The sequence below is a fragment of the Siniperca chuatsi genome, linkage group LG3 (genome assembly GCF_020085105.1).
Source record: "Siniperca chuatsi isolate FFG_IHB_CAS linkage group LG3, ASM2008510v1, whole genome shotgun sequence".
In the NCBI taxonomy this organism is placed as follows: Eukaryota; Metazoa; Chordata; class Actinopteri; order Centrarchiformes; family Sinipercidae; genus Siniperca; species Siniperca chuatsi.
Genome location: NC_058044.1, coordinates 3868808 through 3889565, shown reverse-complemented (window position 1 = coordinate 3889565; position 20758 = coordinate 3868808). Strand labels below are relative to the sequence as shown.

Below are 20758 nucleotides of genomic sequence, written 5' to 3'. Positions count from 1 at the left end.
GTGACATTTCATGCAAAACATTTAGATTATTCAGGTTTTTAGTACCTTTTGAGATGAGGTGGCACTCCCCTAATATTGATAGAAAATCAATATTGATTTTTTTTTTTACCAATATGCTGCAGATCGGCAATATTACTAATTTTACACCGAAAAAAGAAGAATTTTTGGGACAATGGGAGGCTAAAATTCTTAGGTGGAAACTGACTATCAGGTATATTAGTCTAACTGTGGTTGGCAGAGAGTTCTATACATGCAGCTTTTATCAAAGAGGCAACATCCCATCTACTGTGTGTTCTGGTTTGTCTTTGCAAGTCTTGTGCAAGTCTGCTGATACCACTGAGCCCTCACAATGGTTTCCATCTATGCCAGCAAATAAGAGTTCTATCTCCAAGCTGCAGTGGGGACAAGCACGTCAAACCTTTAAAGCTGCCTCACACATCCGAATGTTTAAAAGTCGGCTGAAACATAAAGTTCATGTTATTCGATTTGTCCAACTAACCACCTGCCGTGATAAACTGCCCTGTCTGCAGCAGGATTTATATAGAGTGTGTAGATTAGTATCCCAAAACCCAGTGTGGGTTCAGTCAAAGCAGGTTTTAATGTTGTGTATATTAAAAGTAAGTGGAAAGCATGAAGAAGAAATGTAAAGTACCATTACACTTGCACACTGTAGGCAACACTGCACTTTGCAATGCTCTTGTTCCAGTGTATTATAATTGGGGATGGGCGATAATTCAGAAGTCTCAAATTGGAATAACATGAGATCAAAATGATGTGACAACAGCGTGTGCCATATGGGCAAAACATAATTTTATGGTATTTTTATTCATTTCCAGGATATATGGGTGTCAGATGGATTGTATTCTGTTTGTGCTCTAGAATGGTGCTATAAAAATAAGAAAGATTTTACCATTACTATGTAAAAATATGTAACTTTTCAAAGAAGACATTTTATAATCTTCCTCTCACTAAAAATTGTATTCATCTTCTTTATTATTGCTTCATCTGAATACAAAATAGTCATGACAATGACATTTAAGTTTTCCTGCAATCTGTACTGCATACAACAGCCTCTATCCTCAGACCCTCGGCTCAAATACAGAAAAACAGACATGCAATAGATGCTGTGTGTGCAGAGTAGACAGAAATAATAAGAGTAAAATTACTATATTGAGAAATATAATGACAATATGAGATTCAAATTTTATTCTGGGTTGTTATGATTATAAAATATTACATATAATAAACATAAAAATGCAACAGTGCTGCAAAAGTGATTTTTGTATATCCCAGTATAATGCCCAGCCCATTCTTTCCTTTTCATCACTTGTCATTTAAGTGCTGGAGGTCTTAAAGCTCATTCTGCTGTTAGACTCACTGTAAGTTGTTTCACTTGAAATGTAAATGTAAAAAAAAAATGTCTTCTGGGATACTTACATCTCAGTCATGGCCTCAGGGAGGTGGGCAGGGATGGCAGTGAGGCCCCTCCCTCTACAGTCCACGATGTTGTTGCTGCAGGAACACATCGGAGGACAGGAGCCGGACGCCAGGCTGCACGGCTGAACGAAGGCACTGCCGCCGTGGCCTACAAACAAACAAGAAAAACCAAGTTCAACTCCATCTTCCACACTCAGACCGGAGTGTGTTGTGTCACTGGGCTGCTGTACCTGAGCAGGCAAAGTCGCTCTTGCGCAGCTCGGCGAGGTTGAGGCCCCTCAGGGTGGGAGGGGAGCTGCACTGAGTGTAGAGGCCTAAAGCCGCCCGCTGCCGCAGCCATGGAGACAACCAGGCCAGGTGACAGTCACAACGCAGAGAGTTAGAGTGGAGACGACTGGGAGAAAAGGGGGGAGGAGAAAGAGGAAAGGACAGAGAGAGGAGATTAGGGGAAGAAGTGGAAGGTGGGTAAAGGAAAGGAAAGCGAGGAGAGAGGAGTGAAGGAAGGAGGAGAGGGGAGAGCAAGGGAAAGAGGGAGGAAAGATGGGACACAAGAATAAAGGAGGAAATAAGGATGGAAGGAGAGAAGAAGGATGGGTATAGAAAAAGGACAAATTGAAAGAGGTGGAAAAATAAGATACAAATATAATTTAGTATCTGGCTGTGTTCCTATAGTGAACACTGTGGCATTCTGGGTAATGTCGTGAAAGAAGGTGAGGAACTTACAAGGTGCGAAGCTTCGGCATGTGGTTGAAACTGGAAACTGGAATGCTACTGATGTTGTTGTTGTTCAGGGTGCTGGGGGAGACAGACGTGAAATGGAGACAATGGGAGAGAGAGAGTGAGGGAGGAAAAAGAGGGAGGCAGAGAGAATGAAAAATGACAGAGGGATCAGTGAGCGGTGGGAGAAAAATGGGAGAGAGGAAAGGAGAAAGGAAGAGCGAGGGAGGAGAAGAACAGGTGAGGTGAGACAGAAAGAGAGACATGATGAAGATGGGAGATAGGGGAGGAGAGAGATGGGATAAAAAGGAGCAGATAGGAATAAATGGTGACGGGGATGATGGTGAGTGAGAGTAGAGAAGTTGATGGTGAGTGAAAGTGAGAGAAAAAGAGAAGAAATAAAAATGGGATGGCAGAAGGAAGGAATGAAGAGGAAAGAAGAAAATAGAAACATGATTTAGAAAGATATCATGAAATAATTATTCTGTTGTGAAAAGGCAAAAACAAACAATTCAAAGTCTGCCAGGATGCAGAAAATTTCGTATACCCTCCAAAACACATAGGTGGGAATTGATTGTGCTAATCCCCAGAGAGATGCCAAACGATCTGTATCTGAAATACTTTAGGTTTAAAGGGATTTTTCAGAATACTCACAGTACTTCCAGAGACCGCAGAGCTCTAAACGCCCCCTCCTCTATACAGCTGATATGGTTTTTATCCAGCTGACTGATAAAAAAGAACACAACACCAGAATGATCTATATTTAGTTAATCAATCAGTTGAGCCGACCAATTCATAAATCAGTCTTTTTTATACAACACCTTTCACACAAGTTCAAGCATAAGGGAGCATCTCAATGAATCTATCTATACAAACTGGATATACACCAGAAGATAGATATGAATCTATTGATTGTGTATGTGATGTTCACAGTTGTGTGTGTGTGTGTGCATGCACATGTGTCTTTGTGTATACTTTCACACACAGGTTTTTGAGGTCCGTGGCTCCTCTGAAGGCCCTCCTCGGGATGGCCTGGATGAAATTTTCACTCAGGTCCCTGAAAAACAAGGAAACAGAGAGAGAGAAACTGCTGAGAGATGCCGGTTTTACTCAGTTAACTGATTTTAATGTTTGTAAATCCAATAGTTTATGTTAACACACAGCAATCCTTGCATTGCTTTGGTAGCACATGTCCTACCAGTCTGTCCTATTTGAATTTTGAAATTTGAGAAGAGAGAGAGAACGCTCATACCCCAAATGCCAAGCTTTAGGGAAGACAAAATACATGCTTTCTTTTTTTTCTTACTTATGAATTCTATTTTTTTCCCAGTAATCTGATTATTCAATGATGCTTTGGCAATATTGTGTTGTTGTATTGCTAATGCCATTAAAACACACTGAATATAAGAAAGCCTCCATATCTTCTCCATCTGTTGAAGCCAGATGACTTACTGGGAATCAGATACATTTATAGGAAAAGGAAAATAAACATTTAAAAATAGTCTGACAAAGAAACTTCAGACAAAAGATTTAAAAAGCATATGAATTTACAACATTGGGAAGTTTTAGATCTTAATATCAAGTAGTGTTTCCGGCCTCTGTGCTGGTAAAACACTGGGGCATCCTGCAGCCTTCACCTGCTATCAGTCTAGCAACTTTCAGGCTGATCCGCACCATTACCAGCTGGTTTCATACCAATCTAAACACTGGTTCCTCTTTATCTTAATGTAGTTCTTCCCTCCAGCCCGGAGGAATCTGGGGGACATGCAGCAACCAGATTGCTACAGAGACCAGAGAGGGTCACACGTGCTACAACAGACCGGCTTAACTTCAGACAAAAAGGAGGAAGAGTGGAGAGAGATACAACGCTACAAATAAACTGTGTTGGAAAGGACAGATGAATGACAACAACAACAACAGAACCAAACTGATAAAAGCTAAACTATAGCGATAAAATTGTGTGTGTGTGTGTGTGTGTGTGTGTGTGTGTGTGTGTGTGTGTGTGTGTGTGTGTGTGTGTGTGTGTGTCAGATAGACCACAGAAGAGGATGTACATCATCTCGGGCTGCCCTGGAGGACCTCAGACACACTCCATTAACGTCTGGGTCAAACCAGAAAGCCTGGCAGCAGAGGAAACACCCACTTACTGAGACCTACACTGCTGATATAATATATGTACTGTTTCACATACAGCCTCGAAACAACCTCTTTGTGAAAGCAGATTAAATTCACACAACAGAATGTAACACTGAATCCGAGCCTTTAGTTTTTTATTGAGAATTACGGTTTTCTCAAGAAACTAGCAAACCAGTAAAGTAGCATCTGTCTGTTTCCATTGCAAAAGATATTGCGTTACTATCGATGGGTGATGCGATGATATCGTACTTTTGGAAATGCTGTTATTGCATTTATTAACACTATACTACACTTCACTCCACAATACAATGCTGTTGGACACAACACCAGTCATTTTGATATTTTTAGAGCCTTACCAGACAAAAATGTCAAGTTTGGCTGGAGGATGGTGCTGATATGCTAAATGGCACATGATAACATGCTAAACATCAGCGTGTTAACATCCCACAGTCATTAATTTGGATATTAACATACTAACTGTAAGTACAGTATGTTAGCTTGGTAACTGAGAATGACTTCCGGATGGGAGCCGAAACGTCTGGATTCTGAAAACAGTGTCCAGATGACTACGACTGAAACCTTTTCTACGTTAGCTTGGTAATGTTAGCATTCAGCTTAAAGCACAGCTGAGCCTAAGTACAGCTATTAAAAGTTGAGTCAAGACTGACACTGTAGAGCTGAGCCTAACAAGCTGAGATGTCCTTAAATGGCCACCGTACAGAGGATAAACCCTTTGATTTAGGGAAGGTTATGGCCTTTCTTCTGGCGCCACCCTCAGAACAAACTTTACTTTATTTGCCCCACTTGTGGTAAAGATCTAAGAAGCTGGTGACCCTTGTCATACAACACGCTGATGTTTAGGGTCATACAAGATCTACTTTGGGGAATAAAGCATAGTATATTAGAGAAGAGTTGTGCAACATGTTTCATTTTGAGGGATCCAGGAATAGCAAGTTTCTCTCCATTTTTGATCCACCCAACAATTTTATTTTCTGTTTGTATTGAGCATCACAGTCTTTTAAGGTGGCTACCATGAGTATAGACAGCATGCGTCAGTCTGTCTCTATAGCCAGTCTGTGCACTCAGGTTTCTGTTAGTTACAGCTCTGTTTCTGTCAAAGGTTCAGCGGTAAACCAGAGGTCTCCTATGTGTGGCCAAACCAGAGGAAGTATCACAGAGAGGTCAGTGGTTAATAGCAGCACGACAGCTTGAAATAAAATACATCAGCCCGACAAAACAAAACTAAAGTAAACTAAACTAAACTTGACACTGTCTGAGGTCTGTGATAAAAGCAAAGGTATCACTGTGTTGTTGAAGCATAAAGCTCAGCAGTGTCTGAGACATGAAACAACCAGTGAAGGAGGTGATGAGGGATATACAGAGTGACAGAACAGAAGGAGGACAAGTTGATGGATAGACACAGTGAACGTGTGTGAGGTGGTACAGGACCAAGACTCCTCCCAGTGCCCGACCAATTGGGAGACCCCAGAGCAGACCCAGAACACAGAGAACGGATTATATATCCCACCTGGCCTGGAAACACTCTGACCACTCAACACTCATGAGATGAGCAGTGAAAGTGTATGGTTTTAGAGATGAGTAGAATTAAAAGATGGAAAGAAAGGGAAACTAGCAAATAAAGAGAAGTAAAAATGGGTGGGAAGGAGAAAACGTAAGGCACATTATAAGAGTCAGAAAGAGAGAGAGAAGAAATAAGCCATCGACCAGATTATGAGAAGAGTTGGAGCAGAAGAGAGGGATTGTTATGGCGACAGAGACAGAGAGAAAAATGGAGGCTTGGTAGAAAGAGACAGAAGAAAAGAGATGAAGTCCAGTTGTACATACAGTTTTTCTGCTTCATTTCAGAGAGGGCTCAAGGCCAGTGAATCAAACTAACCTCTTATTTTTGTCTGTCTGTCCCTCTCCCTTTACTCCCAGTGAGCTTTATATCCACTCATGGATATGAGCGGCAATAAACCAGTGCTGTTAATGGATTTTAGTTCTGTTTGTCACAAATGATTTATTTATCTGCAATACAATTAAAGAAAAAAACTGAGCTCAACAAACACTACTGCCAACACGACGGTGTGTGGTTTCAAAGTTTGAACCCCGGTCTTTTCAGGAAACACGGCTGGAAGGTTTTCAGAACGTGCTTTCAAAGTTTCAGTTTTAATCTGAATCAGCAGGTTAGTGGAACAAGAACATACAGTAGCTTTGGAAAAAGTAAAATAAGATGTTAACTGTGATGGATTACCCATCAAGTCTCAGAAAGTCAGTGTTAATACAAGTGGTTTTCTCCTCGGGGAAATGGTTAGTTAACATTTAAGAGATGACAACACAATAAAGACATAGACGTTACTCTATGAAGTTATTTCATCCAAAATATCAAATTTCCCTCATGGTGGCAGCAGGGAGAATAAATCTGTGTGATTGTAGCAGAGATAAATGTTCACACATAAAAATTAGCCAGCTTGACAAATAAAAGCAGTCTGTTTGGCTGACAGCCGGCCGTTGCGACCATTTCAGTAGAAAGTCTAAACAACAGCATCACACGTCAAATGAACTGCCTTCGTTATTACTTTATTTCATAAAGTGTATTCTTGTATTTCTGCAGATGTTTGTGAAGGCACTCATGGGCGCTGATTCTGTGGGTGCTCGGGAGCTCAGGCACCCATGGGGGATTGTGAGCACCCACAGGGAAATCGTACTGTCAAGCTGACAATATCGGGATAATTAGACAAAGCAGAGAAAAGGCCAAGCAGAGCTTAAACTGTGAGCTAAACCTGTGTCCATTCATATATTAAACTTCCTTGGTGTCCCTTTAGGTTTTGAGCTCTCTGAGGCTTCATACAGTGATAAAGCATGTCATTTTGCATCACCTCGTGAACCACTGCCATCTGACCTAATTGGCTCTAACAAGCCCACAATAACAATAACACGCATCGCATCACGTCCATTAACAACTTGACATTAATACGTGGGAAGCCGGGGAACTCCATAATAAACAACTTTGGGAAATGCACAAGGATAAAGGTACTTTACATGTAAATATGCAACATCACCAGAATTTTCCTTTGAGCATAAGCTGAGTAAGTGTACTGTAATTTCCCTTCCAAAGTAAAACTGAAATACGGCAAAGTAAGACAATGTGGGGGGAAAAAAAGACACACACAAACCAGGTGATAAGGTGCCCGTTTGTGTAGCTGCACACTCTGGTAGCTCTGATGGATTTATATATTTCAACTATTATGATTATGATTATGATTATTAATGATTAATCAGTAATGTATACTTTTAATTTACACTCATATAAATGCTTTACATGCATCCACCTCCACAGCACACATGTATAGGGGTATCATAAGACAGTTCTCTCTCTCATGTCCTCACACACACACACACACACACACACACACACACACACCAATATTAAAGATGCTTTCCCATCAGGTTGTCAAGATATCTGTTGCCAGGACACCAGGAGGCTGGATATGATGTTTACTGGAGGGAAACACAGACTGGTCACAGCCGGACGTGTGTGTGTGCGTGTGTGTGTGTGTGTGTGAGCGCGTGTGTGTGGACAGTAGGTAGTCTCATTATATTTGTTCTCTCTCTCTCCTGCTATCTCCGCTATTCATTTTACGGGCCGCTCTGTTGTGTCCGTTGTCGTTCCTCTTCATCCTCTCATTGTTCCGCCGTCTCTCCTGTCGTTTCAATATCCTCCTCCTCCCTCCATCCCTCCCTCCTTGCTCACAGCGGAGGGTGAGAAAGGTAAACTTTCCCACTCATTCCCTGCTCGTCTTCCACTCGTCACCTCTCCGTCCATCCATCTCTCCCAACTGCGGGTCAAACCCAGGTTAGTTTCAGTCAAGCAATGTGACTGGTCAAAGAGGCATTCCAACTATGATGGTATTTCTCTTAATGCACACATCTGGTTGTTCTCGGTCGCTGATACTTTTACTTGTATCCAGTTTGTGATCTTTCCTGCTCTTTCTTGTTTTGTTTTGTTTTTTTATATTCAGTTGCTGTTGATATTAACAGCTTTTAAGTTTATCTTCTGATTAACAGAAAGAAGTCTGGCAGCAACAGAGAGAAATGTCCCGTCACAACCCAAAGTTACAGCCCATTTAAATCTGTCTTTGCACTTCATGCTTCTTGGGCAGATTGGATAGCTATCCAATATCGGAAAAAGCCAAGTCTACTGTAAATGCGAACCAAGAAGCACTAAAGACGCATTACAATCTGATTGCTCAAACCACTTCAAAAGGTCAAAGGCATTCTAGCGAGAATGTTGAAAAGGAGTAAATACATCTGTCTCGACAAGATTCATCTGCAAACTTTACTCCTCCCCAAGTGTCTCTACGTCAGAAAGCGCTCTGTGGACGTAGCCTCTCTACAGGGTCTTTACTGCTGGGATAATGGTAGCTAATGTTACACGGAAATTACGCTGAAATTATCCTCCATTTATCCTGTCACTTAGAAAGCAGCAGGAAGAAAGCAGCTCCAGAGATTTCAACACATACGGTCGTACAGAAGAAGTAACGAGGTGTCGTAGTGTTTAACATTATTGTTTAGATTTTCTCATGTAAAAGCAATTTGTAACTCTGTTTTGAAAAGTGCTGAATAAATAAAGCGTATTACTGTAATTATTATTGTTATTAAATGAACTGTATGCGTGAGGGAGCCGTGTGAGTGAGAGCCCATGAAGTCAATGGTCATTCATGTGTTTATGTCAGTTGATTGATAGTTTTTAGCTAGCTAAACTGTTACTGATGTAACTAAACTGTACAAGTTAGAGATTCAACACACCGGATCGGTATCGGTGCTGATACTGACTGTAGATCAGATCGGGTACCAGTCAGACATGACCGATCCACGTTAAATAAAGTCAGTGTCAGTATAAATGGAGGCAAAAAAAAAACCCAAACAGTATCAGCTGATGAAGCTGAAAGTTAACACACCACCAAGAAGACTACTGGCTGTAATGTTTTACCACTTTCTTACTCACACACTCAAACACAAACTGTCTTGTTTGACCCCCATCCAGGCAGGTCAGCAGACAGAGTCAGAGCAACAACATAGTTAATATTTCATTGTCATAGTCTGGTACCCCCACCCCCCCCCCCACCCCCACCCTCCCAACCTGACACACACAAACACACACAGCATAAACATCTTCCTCTCTAGAATATTTTCGTTTGATGATGGATGTTTTTTTGGGTCTAAAATATTTCAGTCAAAGTGAATATTACGAAGCTTTGATGAAACACTGGAGCAAGCAGATCCAGAATATGAAATACAATGTCAAACATGGGAATTTAGGGAGACAAGTTTAAAAGTTTAAAGAACAGCAGATGCCATAAAAAAAAGGAAAATAGAAGAATAGGGTGAGAGAAAATCTTGTTTTACTTCTGAAGCCCACAAACATTCATTTTTCTCATTTCCCTGCTGTCTTTGTGTCAGCCACAGAGCTGCAGGCAGATAGCTCAGACAGACAAAACACAGCACGAAGGGACAAAAGACACACACACACACACACAGTCAGCATGAACACGCAAACACACCACACACACATGCTAAATATTAGCCTCACACAACATCCAGAGAAACATGGCTGCCCCTTAATTCAACACAATCCGAGCATATTATGCCACAAACACGCCACAACACACACACACACACTTTGGAACATATGCGTGACAAACACACATGTTCCAATTAATGGACACAAACACGAAGACACTGAGTAAACGTACATGACCCACGCCCACTGAACTGAAAAGGTTCACGACCTGATGGCACGAAGAAGGCTGTAACCATGGTGACAAGCCAAACTCCAGCCAAACGCCAGCTCGGGAGAAAATAAATACTGTAAATGTCTTCTCCGCCTCTCTCGCTTTCTCTCTCTCGCTTCAGTTTTATCCTTGCTTTATGTAAAATAAAAGAAGTGTGCAATGATAAAAAGGCATTTCACTCTCATATGTATGTCAGTATGGAGGGTGGCATGTTACTGTAATGCTTTAAAGCACTAATTTAATACATTTTTCTGGTCACAAGTAACTTATCACATTATACGTTTTCCTTTCACATTTTCTATATTTTCACTTACTACTTTTCAAACTTAAATTTCCTATTTTTTGTTTATATTTGTATTTTACAACCTGAAGATAGATGGATGTATCAAGAAAAATCAACCTGCAAACTACCAGTCGCAACAAGGACGATGACTTCAAAGATGAATAAACATCTAACTTTACAAAATAAGCAAACTAGTTTATGATTTTTAAGCAATACTTCTGTGTGCGGTGGTAAGAAAGCTCTCAGTTTAACTGGTGCAGTTATGTTCAATAAAGACGTTTCCACACCACGTCCGAATCACTACACTCATGTAGTGATGATGCACACCTGATGAGAAAAGTTAAGTTTTAAGAGAATGGATTATTCACAAGTTGTTACTGGAGCTGTATAATCACTTGAAGATCTACTTCCTGATGTCTGGAGCCCAATTTGATTCTAATGGTGGAGGTTCTGCATAAAAAGGATCCAACCAATTACAATTTCGAACAGCAGCTAGCGGTATGACACACACAGCCACACTGCACGTCACTGTGAGGAAACATTACAACACGTGAACTTTGTTCAGACAGAGTGCAGCTCTTTTGGATCTTTTGTCAGAAGCCCAAATAAAGAAAGAAGACAAGTAAAGAAAAATGTATTAAGTTCTGAAACCATTTCAGACAGATGACAGTTTCAGTTTTAAACAATTTTGTTTTTTAATAAGGACCAAAATCTAAAGACGAAAAACGCAGACTTAGTGCACAAGACCTTTACGTAGCAATTTAAATAGTTGCTATTTGGGGCGTGTAACAGACTATTACTTTGTGTACGTGTGTGAAACCATAATGTTTCTTTAAAAACAGGAAAGAGGACGTTCTTTAGACACTCCTCCTCCTTACCTTTGAATTCTTCTCCTCCTATCCTTCGTTTTCATCTCTTGTATGTTCCGCTTTCTCCTCATAATTCTTTCCGTTCTCCATTTAATGCCCTCTCTCTTTATCCCCACGTCCATCCTTTCTAATCCTTATCTTCATTGTTACTTCACGTCTTTTCTATCCTCCCAATATTTCTACTCCAGAGTGAATCCTTCCTTTACGCCTCTCTCTTCTCTCATGGAGAAGGCCCTGTTTCTTGTTCTTCTTGTCACCTCCATCTCTACTTCCCGCTGTTCTTTCCTTCATTCCACCCTTTCTTCACTCTCTTTGCTTTCACCTCTCCCTAATCCCTCTTCTTATCAATTTATCAACCCTCCATCAAGACATCGGTCTTCGTTAAATCTTTTTCTACCTCCTTTTCCTCTGCCCTTGCTTCTTTCCTTCATCACTCACCTCTTTCCTTCCCTGCTTTATTTCTCTTCCCTCCCTCCATCCGCAGGGGAGCACAGCACTTAATTGAAAAACCCCACTGGTGGAAAAGGGAGAGGTGATGGGGGAAAAGAAAACAACAAGGAGGAGGAGAAAGAAGAGGATGAGGATGAGGGAAAGAAGGACAAAAAGACCCAAGCGGGAGAGAGAGAGAATGAAAATGAAACAACGGAGACAGATATGTGAGAGTTGAACGTGATTGTCCGCCGTCTCTCACTAATGTTTGTCTTAGTGCCAATCTAAGATTAGTGATTGGCTGTTTGAACAGTCGTGTGTGTTTTTTCCCATGCTTTTCCCTCTGCTCGCACTGTGTTGGCTTTACTTTGGACAGACATTACAGGAGAAATCACTGTTCCTGACCTGACCTCCCACAAACACACACACAGACACAGACTCTGGGCTAAAGAATAACAGCTGAGGAGGTTTTTGTAAAGGGAGTGATGGTGTCTGTCCTCGCCACAGATCCTGTTATCCAATGTGAAGCTGTTACCACAAACAGCAGGGAGCGTCCCACAGTCCCAGCTTTAAGGAAACTCAAATTCTGGGAAAATCCTGGTCCTGTGTGTTCTGCGATGACGGATTGGAGCCCTGTAGATAATGTAAATATAGAAATGCATACATGTGCAAATGGACTGAACACACGCAGGCATATATGCTGTCGGCTGGACACTTTTCATCCATAGCGCCTTGTACGAGTGTGTTTTATATGTTAAGTTTTAGCATGGGAAGCACTATTAGGAATAAAGTAAACATAATAATTCCACTTCAAAATCAAAATCAATATTGTTAATATGAACACTGAGTCATATGGCTTGGAGTGTTGTAAAGGGATTGCTCACAGTGACAAACCCATAGAAAATGATCTCCAACTCCAACTTTTTAGCCTTTTTGCAAATATAAATTTCAGCAAATATCTCCTCACGGGCCACTAGCTGGCCTGTTTTATAGTGTTTATAGTGTATCATATTGTTTTCTAGTACTTCTCCTGTGTGCACTGAAGTAAAGGCGAGCTGCTGTAACAAAGAGTTTCCCTACGGGGATCAATAAAGTATTTCTGATTCTGATTCTGAGCAGCAGCTGTAGCGACAGTTTGCTAACCCACAACCCTGCTAACTTTAGCTACATTACTTGCTGCATCATTGTTCGCTCTATATCATGGTATTTGTCATAGTATTGGATTTCTCCAGAATCACATACCTCACCTTTCAGGGTGCTCCGATCAGGACTTTTGGGGCCGATCACTGATCACTGAAAGCAGTATCGGCCGATACTGATCACTGATCACGGAGTCTATATGAAGCCTTCTATTAATTGTGTAGCATTATTTATTTATTTAAGTATTCTTAACAACATTATATATATAGTATATATATAGTATATATAGTATTCAAATTAAGAGATGAGAAAGTATCATGAATTGATAACTGTTAATTTATTGGCAGGCAACATGTGCAACATATTCCACTGTCTCTCTTAGAGACACAATTTACAGCAGCCTATGCTTGGTTATTTTGGATTTTTTCACCCGAGATTCCGTTTTCACAGCAGCAGGTAGGCCACGTGTGGAGAAGGCTTGTTGTTAATGACGTAGCCTATCGTAACGATCGAAACCAACGCGGCAGCGAATGACATCTGCAGGTGTTCTCACTGTTCACTGTTGCTTTACCTGGACCATGCTTGTAAAATATCCACTGTGGGCCTTTATAGAGACCACAGATCAAACTTTTTACAACGAATATCGGTGATTATGATTGGTGGCCGATCGATCGGAGCACCGTTATCTACAGTGGGCCTATATTTGAGTGAAAATTAGAGTGGGCGAGCACGAAAAAAGATTTATAAAATTATTTCCACAACCGCAAGTGACTCTGACACCTGATAATTATTCATGAACTAATAAAAATTACAACTCCCTATTGCAGCTAACATTGTACATGAGTGACGTTTCACTTTCTGTCCTTTTTCAACTAAGAGAAATATACAAAACATTTTAGGGTGCTGAACATCACTTTCACTGGTTAAACTGACAAGCAGCAGTAGATTACACTACAGCGGCTGTAACTAATTAACATTAATTCCATGACTAACTTGACAAAAGGCCAAATTAATTGCTATTGTCTGATTAAAGGATAAAGCTGGAGATAATCTGTATTTTTATTATCATCAACAAACCAAGCCGATTGGTTCCTACTGAAGACCTAAATCTTTAAAAACAAGTCACAGATATATAGATATATAAAAAAGACTAAATTGTTTAATTTTAATTTTAGCAAACATTACTCAAACAGGAGTGTTGGGCACTATTTTCAGCCACAGACTTGTATTTCCAGCAGCAGGACGGTGTATGTGGGATTGAGTCAAAGTAAACTATAGTAAACTGGGTGGCATGTTCATTACTATGAACATGCCACCCAGTGCAACAGTGTGGCTCATTGATGTGTGCTTAAAGGTTTTTGGACAACAATGGAGCTCTATGGCACAGAAGAATAAGATATATCAGGTTTTAGAAAAACATATAGAAGCAAAAAATAAGGTGTGCAAAACTATGTAGACTAAAAGGGCACAATATGAAGACTGGGCCCTGTCCCAAAGCCAGAGACAAATCAACATTTTACTTCTGCTGCTGCTTTTATAAACACCACAAACCTCCTACATCGTACATGTAAGAAAATGCAGGTTGTGATGCAGGGTGCATGTCACTCCTTATGTTAAGTCAAGTCAATTTTATTTATATAGGCTAATATCACAAATCTTGTATTTGCCTCAAGGGGCTTTCAAATGTGCTTATACATGTAACTTTTCATTTGTATGAGAATAATGTGCTATTTCTTAATTTAAAAGTTATAGACTCACTTTAACATTAGAATAGTATCTGTGGTGTCTATTTTTCCCACTAAATTAACTAATTTAAACATTCAAATTAGTGCCTGTGCTTCAAAATTCTTCTTCAGGTATAACCATAGGGTGCACACAAACACTGGGAAGAAAATGCAGGCAGACACACAGATTGTAAAGATCCACACACATCCAATTATCGCACAACACAGCGAGGCAGCAGACACAGCGGACAGAGGAAAACTGCATAAATGCAAAATTATCGCACAGGCAAACACAAAATTAATTAATGCATGTGCAGACACACACTTTCTCTCTCTCACTCTCTCATACTGCAGACACACCAATAAATAATTATGTCATCCAATCACACACAAAAACACAACGCACTATTGCTGTATAGATGCAAATCTGTGTAATTAGTATAAATGCAAGCACACACACACACAAAAACAGACAAGTATACTGTACAAATGCAAATACAAGCAATTATCACACACACTCAGACACACACACAGACACAGGCATATCACTCCAGCGAGCTCTTCCTCTCTCTCTCTCGGTAAATTAGTCGGGTAAACGGCGAGGTCACATTCCGGTTAGCCTCTGAACAGCCGCAGCCCAGCAGCTGCCATCACCACCTCTGTCAGCTTCACACTGTTAATTAGCCACACTCAGATGCCAATCCACTGCGCTAATGAGGACAGCTCTGCCTTTCTGCCTAATGAGAGAACCTCTCCAAGCGTCTGAAAGGAAAGTTACTGTAATCACAAGGACACACACGAAAAGACACATATTAAATCATGCACACACACTTTTAATTTCCTAGTATATTTTATTTTTTTGCATACATCTTTTTGCTTTTGACTGCTCTGACTTCACTCAAACTCATGTCTCATATTTTTTTTGTACTTTATTCACTTCATCTTAACATTTTCAATCACTGCCATAAGTGCCAAGTGCACTGTAAGGGCCACGGTATAATCTATCAGAACCGTACGACGTGTTGTCTGAACACGTCAGAAATCAAAAGTATTTACCTGATCCGAACAGCCACGCTTGAAGGCAGAGTGAAAAGCCAGCTGTTAAAGAGAGGGGGCGACGCGCTATTGTTCAGAAAATGGGGATAATGGGTATTCATAGTGTTGCTCTTGGTGGTTCACATGGAGAGTAACAGAAATAGTTGTGTAAAGAATGAGAAGTTCAAACCCCGGCTCCTTTCTCAATCCACACACCTGGCCGTTCATGGTGTGAAGTGGGTGTGTGTCGGATTGTCGGTTTTCAGAAAGTTAAAGAAGTGGTCGAACACAGCCCGCCCCAATACGACAAAGGAAAACCTTGGAGGGAGGGGGTTTCCGAAGTGATTCGACCATCCAACAAGCACTTCTGATGGAGTGTACTGGCCTCGTAACATCTTATACACGTGTACAAACTCATTTTTTAAAAACCAAAATATGGTTAAATACACTGCTTCCATTTGTCACAGTTTGTTGATTTGTTTGCTTTAATTTGACACCAGCAACAAACAGCTAGCCATGCAAACTAAAAACAGAAGCTGTGTATTTAGCCATCATTTTGTAGAAATTGAATGTTTAGAACATATGGAGCACATGGATGGACAACAGATGTGTAGAATATATCCAATCTAACACACCATTAATTCAACCAACCACAGCGACTGTTCTTTTGCACCTTTCAAGTCTACACGGGGCAATTTTCTGATAGGCAGAAAAAGATAGGTAGGAGAACAACGTTGATTGACTTTTTAATTCTAACCAACTGCATTTTCTTACACATAGAACATTCGCCGATTTTTTAAATATTTTGAATCCTGAATTATTTAAAATATACCCATGCTTGCTAGCTTGCAGTCTGCTTCTTTCCTGCCCGTTTTTCTTGCGCATTTCTGGTGAATAACAAAACGGCAACCCGCTCATAAAAGCATTGCTCCATAGCGCTACTAGTGGTCAAAAATGCCACATGGCATCTTTAAGCAACCTCAAACAGGATCAGATTCAGATCTGTGCAGACTTCACTCAGAAACATCAACATGTTTGATCAGGGCTTTTCATGGTGCGCTGTTTTTCCAGCTTCATGTTGCTGTTTCCTTTTACTGTATATATTTTTAGATTATTGCAGTGTTTACTCCTTATGAAGCCCAGAGTTGACAGGAAGTAGCACTAGTGTGCCAAGTTGTTTGTCTGAAGGAGTAAATCTCATCAATCCACAGTCAAAAGCACACCTGCTGAAGCTCTGTTTCGACTGGCTAACCACACAGTTCACCTCCAGGTCAAGGTGAGTGTGTGTGTGTGTGTGTGTGTGTGACATCTAGCTATACTCCCATAATTCTTGGGTTCCCCTGGGCTAAAGGGAGGTGCTGATAGGGGGCACCCTGGTACACGAACACACATACACACACATTCAGGCAGCCTCTGGGGATCATCAAAACACACAAAAGACTGTTACTGGGTGTGGAGCAAACCCTTCACACAACCACACAGAGCCAACAAAAGACTGGAGAGAGAGGGAGAGAGGGAGACAGGCATGAGAGTCTACGAAACCAAGAAAAGGAAGGGGATGAAGCAACAAGACAGAGGTATAGAGGAAAGGTAAAGAGAGTGCATCAATCAAGCAAATACTGAGGAGAAAGCTGTGATCATGAGGATTCATCTGACAGAAAACAACCGCAGGAAGCTTCCTAACATTGAACAGGTGTTGATATGACAACCTGCTGAGCAATGAATTTATGATGAAATTTGACATGAAATCATATGTTCAACTGTAGCTGCACCATTTTGCGAAATCCAAACCTAAATGTCTTTCTGGTATCACTTCTAAACAGTTCCCACAGATGAAGCTTTATAGTGTTGTGGCTTTAAAATGTGACCACACTGTGCATGTTTGAGTTAATTGCTAAACTTGAAGACCTCCATCAAATGCTCACAGAGGAAGAATACTGCAGCATTCAGACTCCTACACAGCTGAGGTGGACTGGGTGATAAAAGTGTGGAATGTCCCAGTTAAGAATCAATTTGTTTTAATCAGAGGTTTTGCCAACTGGTTCAGAGTTGGATCAGGTCACAGATGCAGGAGCTACCAATGGGTTATAGATAAACTGGTTGGTTATTTGAGGGTCCCTTTTCCTCAAGGGTCCATTCAGACATGGGTTCGTTTGGGGTGAGGTCTGTGTTTGGATTTTTGTGCTTTTTAAATGGGGGTCCATGTCATGGATGTTATATGAATATCCAAAATGATGTGAATTCTTTTTTTAATAACCAAAGGAACACTTCTTAATTAATCAAAAAAGTAAAAGTGGTAAAGAAGAGGCAAAGAAATGTGGGAGGTTAGGGCAATTTGGGCTTCACTGGATAAGGAGTGTAATGTGACAAACATATGCTCTGTTGGCTGACTAATGTAGCTGATTGAAGAATTGAAACTTACTCTGAAGTTCTCACTTTTTCCAATTCACCCTGGACAAGAACATCAGAACAATTAGTACACGTAAGAGGAAAATGACTCCCAAATGTTCTACTACTTAAGATGATAAAGTATGAGCAGGGTTAACTATTTAATTCAAAATATATAATGATATATCAATAATTTAACAGTTTGTTTTGAATTTTAAATAATAGGTTTTCTTTTGTGTTATGGTTGGTTGGGATTATGGTTATGGAACTTGTTTTGTTCTGTTTTGGATGTATGTGTATGTGCTAAAATTAGAGTATATGCTAAAAAATTTGCGTACTTGATTTGTATACATTGCTTTGCCGACATAAATCATTTTTGTTTCAAATTTTAAAGAGAGTGGAGATTTATTTATTTTTTTTTTAATAACAAAAGTCCAGGACAAACACTTTAGTTTAACTTCATTACTTTAAAGGGCATCATCACCATTGCACAATCAGCATCTTACTTTACAGTTTGTAAAGTTGGCGCGCTTGTATTGCGTACAGGGCTGCATGTGGACGTCCACACAGGGGTCCGCGGACATGGGCAGATGACGAAATTTGCATTGCACAAAAATATCTGTAAAAACCCCGAACCACAAGCCTTGAATATCAAAAGGGAACAAAAGAAAGAATTTGAGGGAGGAGGAGAGATGGATATGTGGAATAAGGAATGCAGTTGAAGAGTGACTGAAGTACAGAAGGTCATTTGGCCAAAGAGAGAAAAATGCACACAAACAAAAAGCAGCCCAGTGTGTGTGTGTGTGTGTGTGTGTGTGTGTGTGTGTGTGTGTGTTTTTCTGAGGGACATCGGGCTTTATAGAGTCCATCAACACAGCAGGAGGAAAAGAAATCACTCCTGCTGGAGGAAGTGCTAATGGCTCTGCACTATGTGTGCGCCGCTTTTTGTGTATGTGTGTGTGTGCTGATTGATCGAACATGCCAAGTCTATCTCGGCATTCCCTGATGGGAGCCAGAGTGTGAAATTGCCAAAAAGGCAAAAGGCAAATAATCAGGACAAACACACACATCCACAAACAGACCAACACACACACTTTCCTTTCCTTTACCATCACTCTCATACTTTCTCTTTGTCTCTCTTCCTCGCACACATACAATCACACGCATTCTCACACACACACACACACACACACACACACACACACACACACACATGTCCACCTGTTCATCGTCACCTTCCTTCTGTAATTAGTTGTATTTTTCATGGCTGTTATCCACTTTACTCCCTCTCCCTCTGTGCTCAGAGGCAAAGTAAGTCTCTTTGCATCTGCACATTTTCTGTGTCAACCCCTAAATCCATCACACATAAACACACACACACACACACACACGTACAAAAACACATCACTGTCATAAATGGATCAATCATTGAGAAAACTTAATTAAGTAGCTCTGTTGTGTTTGCTTTTCTTTCTCTCTCTCCAGCAGTGTTTGTATGTGTGTATCCAGGCGTCTCCAGGCAGTAGCAGATACTTTCCCCATCCTACACAACAAACACACATTTATAACAAAGACTTCAGAGCAGTGTGTGTGTGTGTGTGTGTGTGTGACACATTTAGCCGCATAGTAACCAACTGCGTCCAAGTTTTCAGTTATCAAACAAGAAAAAAAGCTCTTTGTGTGTGTGTGTGTGTGTGTGTGTGTGTGTGTGTGTGTGCGCGTGTGTGTTCAGTTGTCAAATTAAAGCTCGACAGTGCCTGCTGCTCCTGTGGGACTCTGTAAGTCATTTGTAGTGCTTCTGCTGTCCGAAGAGACACTATTTGCAGTGTTCTAGGTGAGAAAAATGGGTCAATTTCTGATCCGATAGCAAGTGAAGCAGCAGAAAATGTCTCTGTTACTCTTCTGTATATGTGGTTTATTATGTATCAGTAATTCAAAATATCTATATATTAGCTAATATGCAGTGCAAATGTATTATGGTATAATGTCAGGGTATGTGCGGTGGGTATACTGTAGGGTGTAGGATTATTGTACTGTGGTATCAGAGAGTTCAGAGTGTAGTTCGGAGTGAAGTGAAGGGTGTAGGGAGTTTCGGTTATAGGATAAATCTAAGTAAATTTAGCTTCATTTTCCAACAAACAAAATTCATTTGGTCAGAGATGCAAACACAACACAGAAAAAAACACAAAAATACATGACTACAGTAACTAACCATTCTCCCTAAATAAAATGCCCTCCTCCAATCCACTCACACAACATACATACACGTAAGACTCATCACAAAGGCAGAACAATCATAGTTTAGGCTTTGAGGGGCATAATATAGAACTCCTAAATTCAATAACCTAAATTGTAGGCTGCAGTTTGCACAGAAAAAGCACAGAAACAGATGACAAAGCCAAATTTGGTGAAATGGTGTATGGAGAGACAAGTGAGTAATAAGGACTGTAAACTCTACGTGAACTTCAGCTAAGCTGTGGTTCTACACTGAAATATGGATAATAACATAGTAACTCTCTCAGTCAAGACATGCTGCATGTTTTTCCATTTTATTGTCATTTCTTAAATCAGTTGTAAAAATCAAACACATTTAAAATGATTTCATATAAATAATATAATAAATAATGGCAAGGACATGCAGCGACTTGATCAGAAGGCAAATGACCAGAATCCCGTAACACCACACACCGTGTGATTCATCAACAACAACCGGCCCAGACTGTGGACTCGTGGGGCCCAAATACAAACTCTAATCTTAGATTAGATTTAGAATAGGGGAGAGTAAAGGATAGAAAGTATGTAGAG

General features: G+C 40.5%; 1 protein-coding gene across 1 annotated transcript in view; it reads right to left on the bottom strand.

Annotated features, from left to right (window-relative positions):
* The window catches only part of slit1b (slit homolog 1b (Drosophila)), a 73497-nt gene that overhangs the window by 34616 nt on the left and 18123 nt on the right, over positions 1–20758 (bottom strand). The window contains exons 5-9 of the mRNA XM_044190480.1: positions 3140–3211; positions 2809–2880; positions 2161–2232; positions 1668–1831; positions 1438–1585 (exon numbers count right to left, since the gene is read on the bottom strand). Of these exons, the coding sequence (XP_044046415.1) occupies positions 1438–1585; positions 1668–1831; positions 2161–2232; positions 2809–2880; positions 3140–3211 (528 nt within the window). The remainder of the gene's footprint in view (positions 1–1437; positions 1586–1667; positions 1832–2160; positions 2233–2808; positions 2881–3139; positions 3212–20758) is intronic.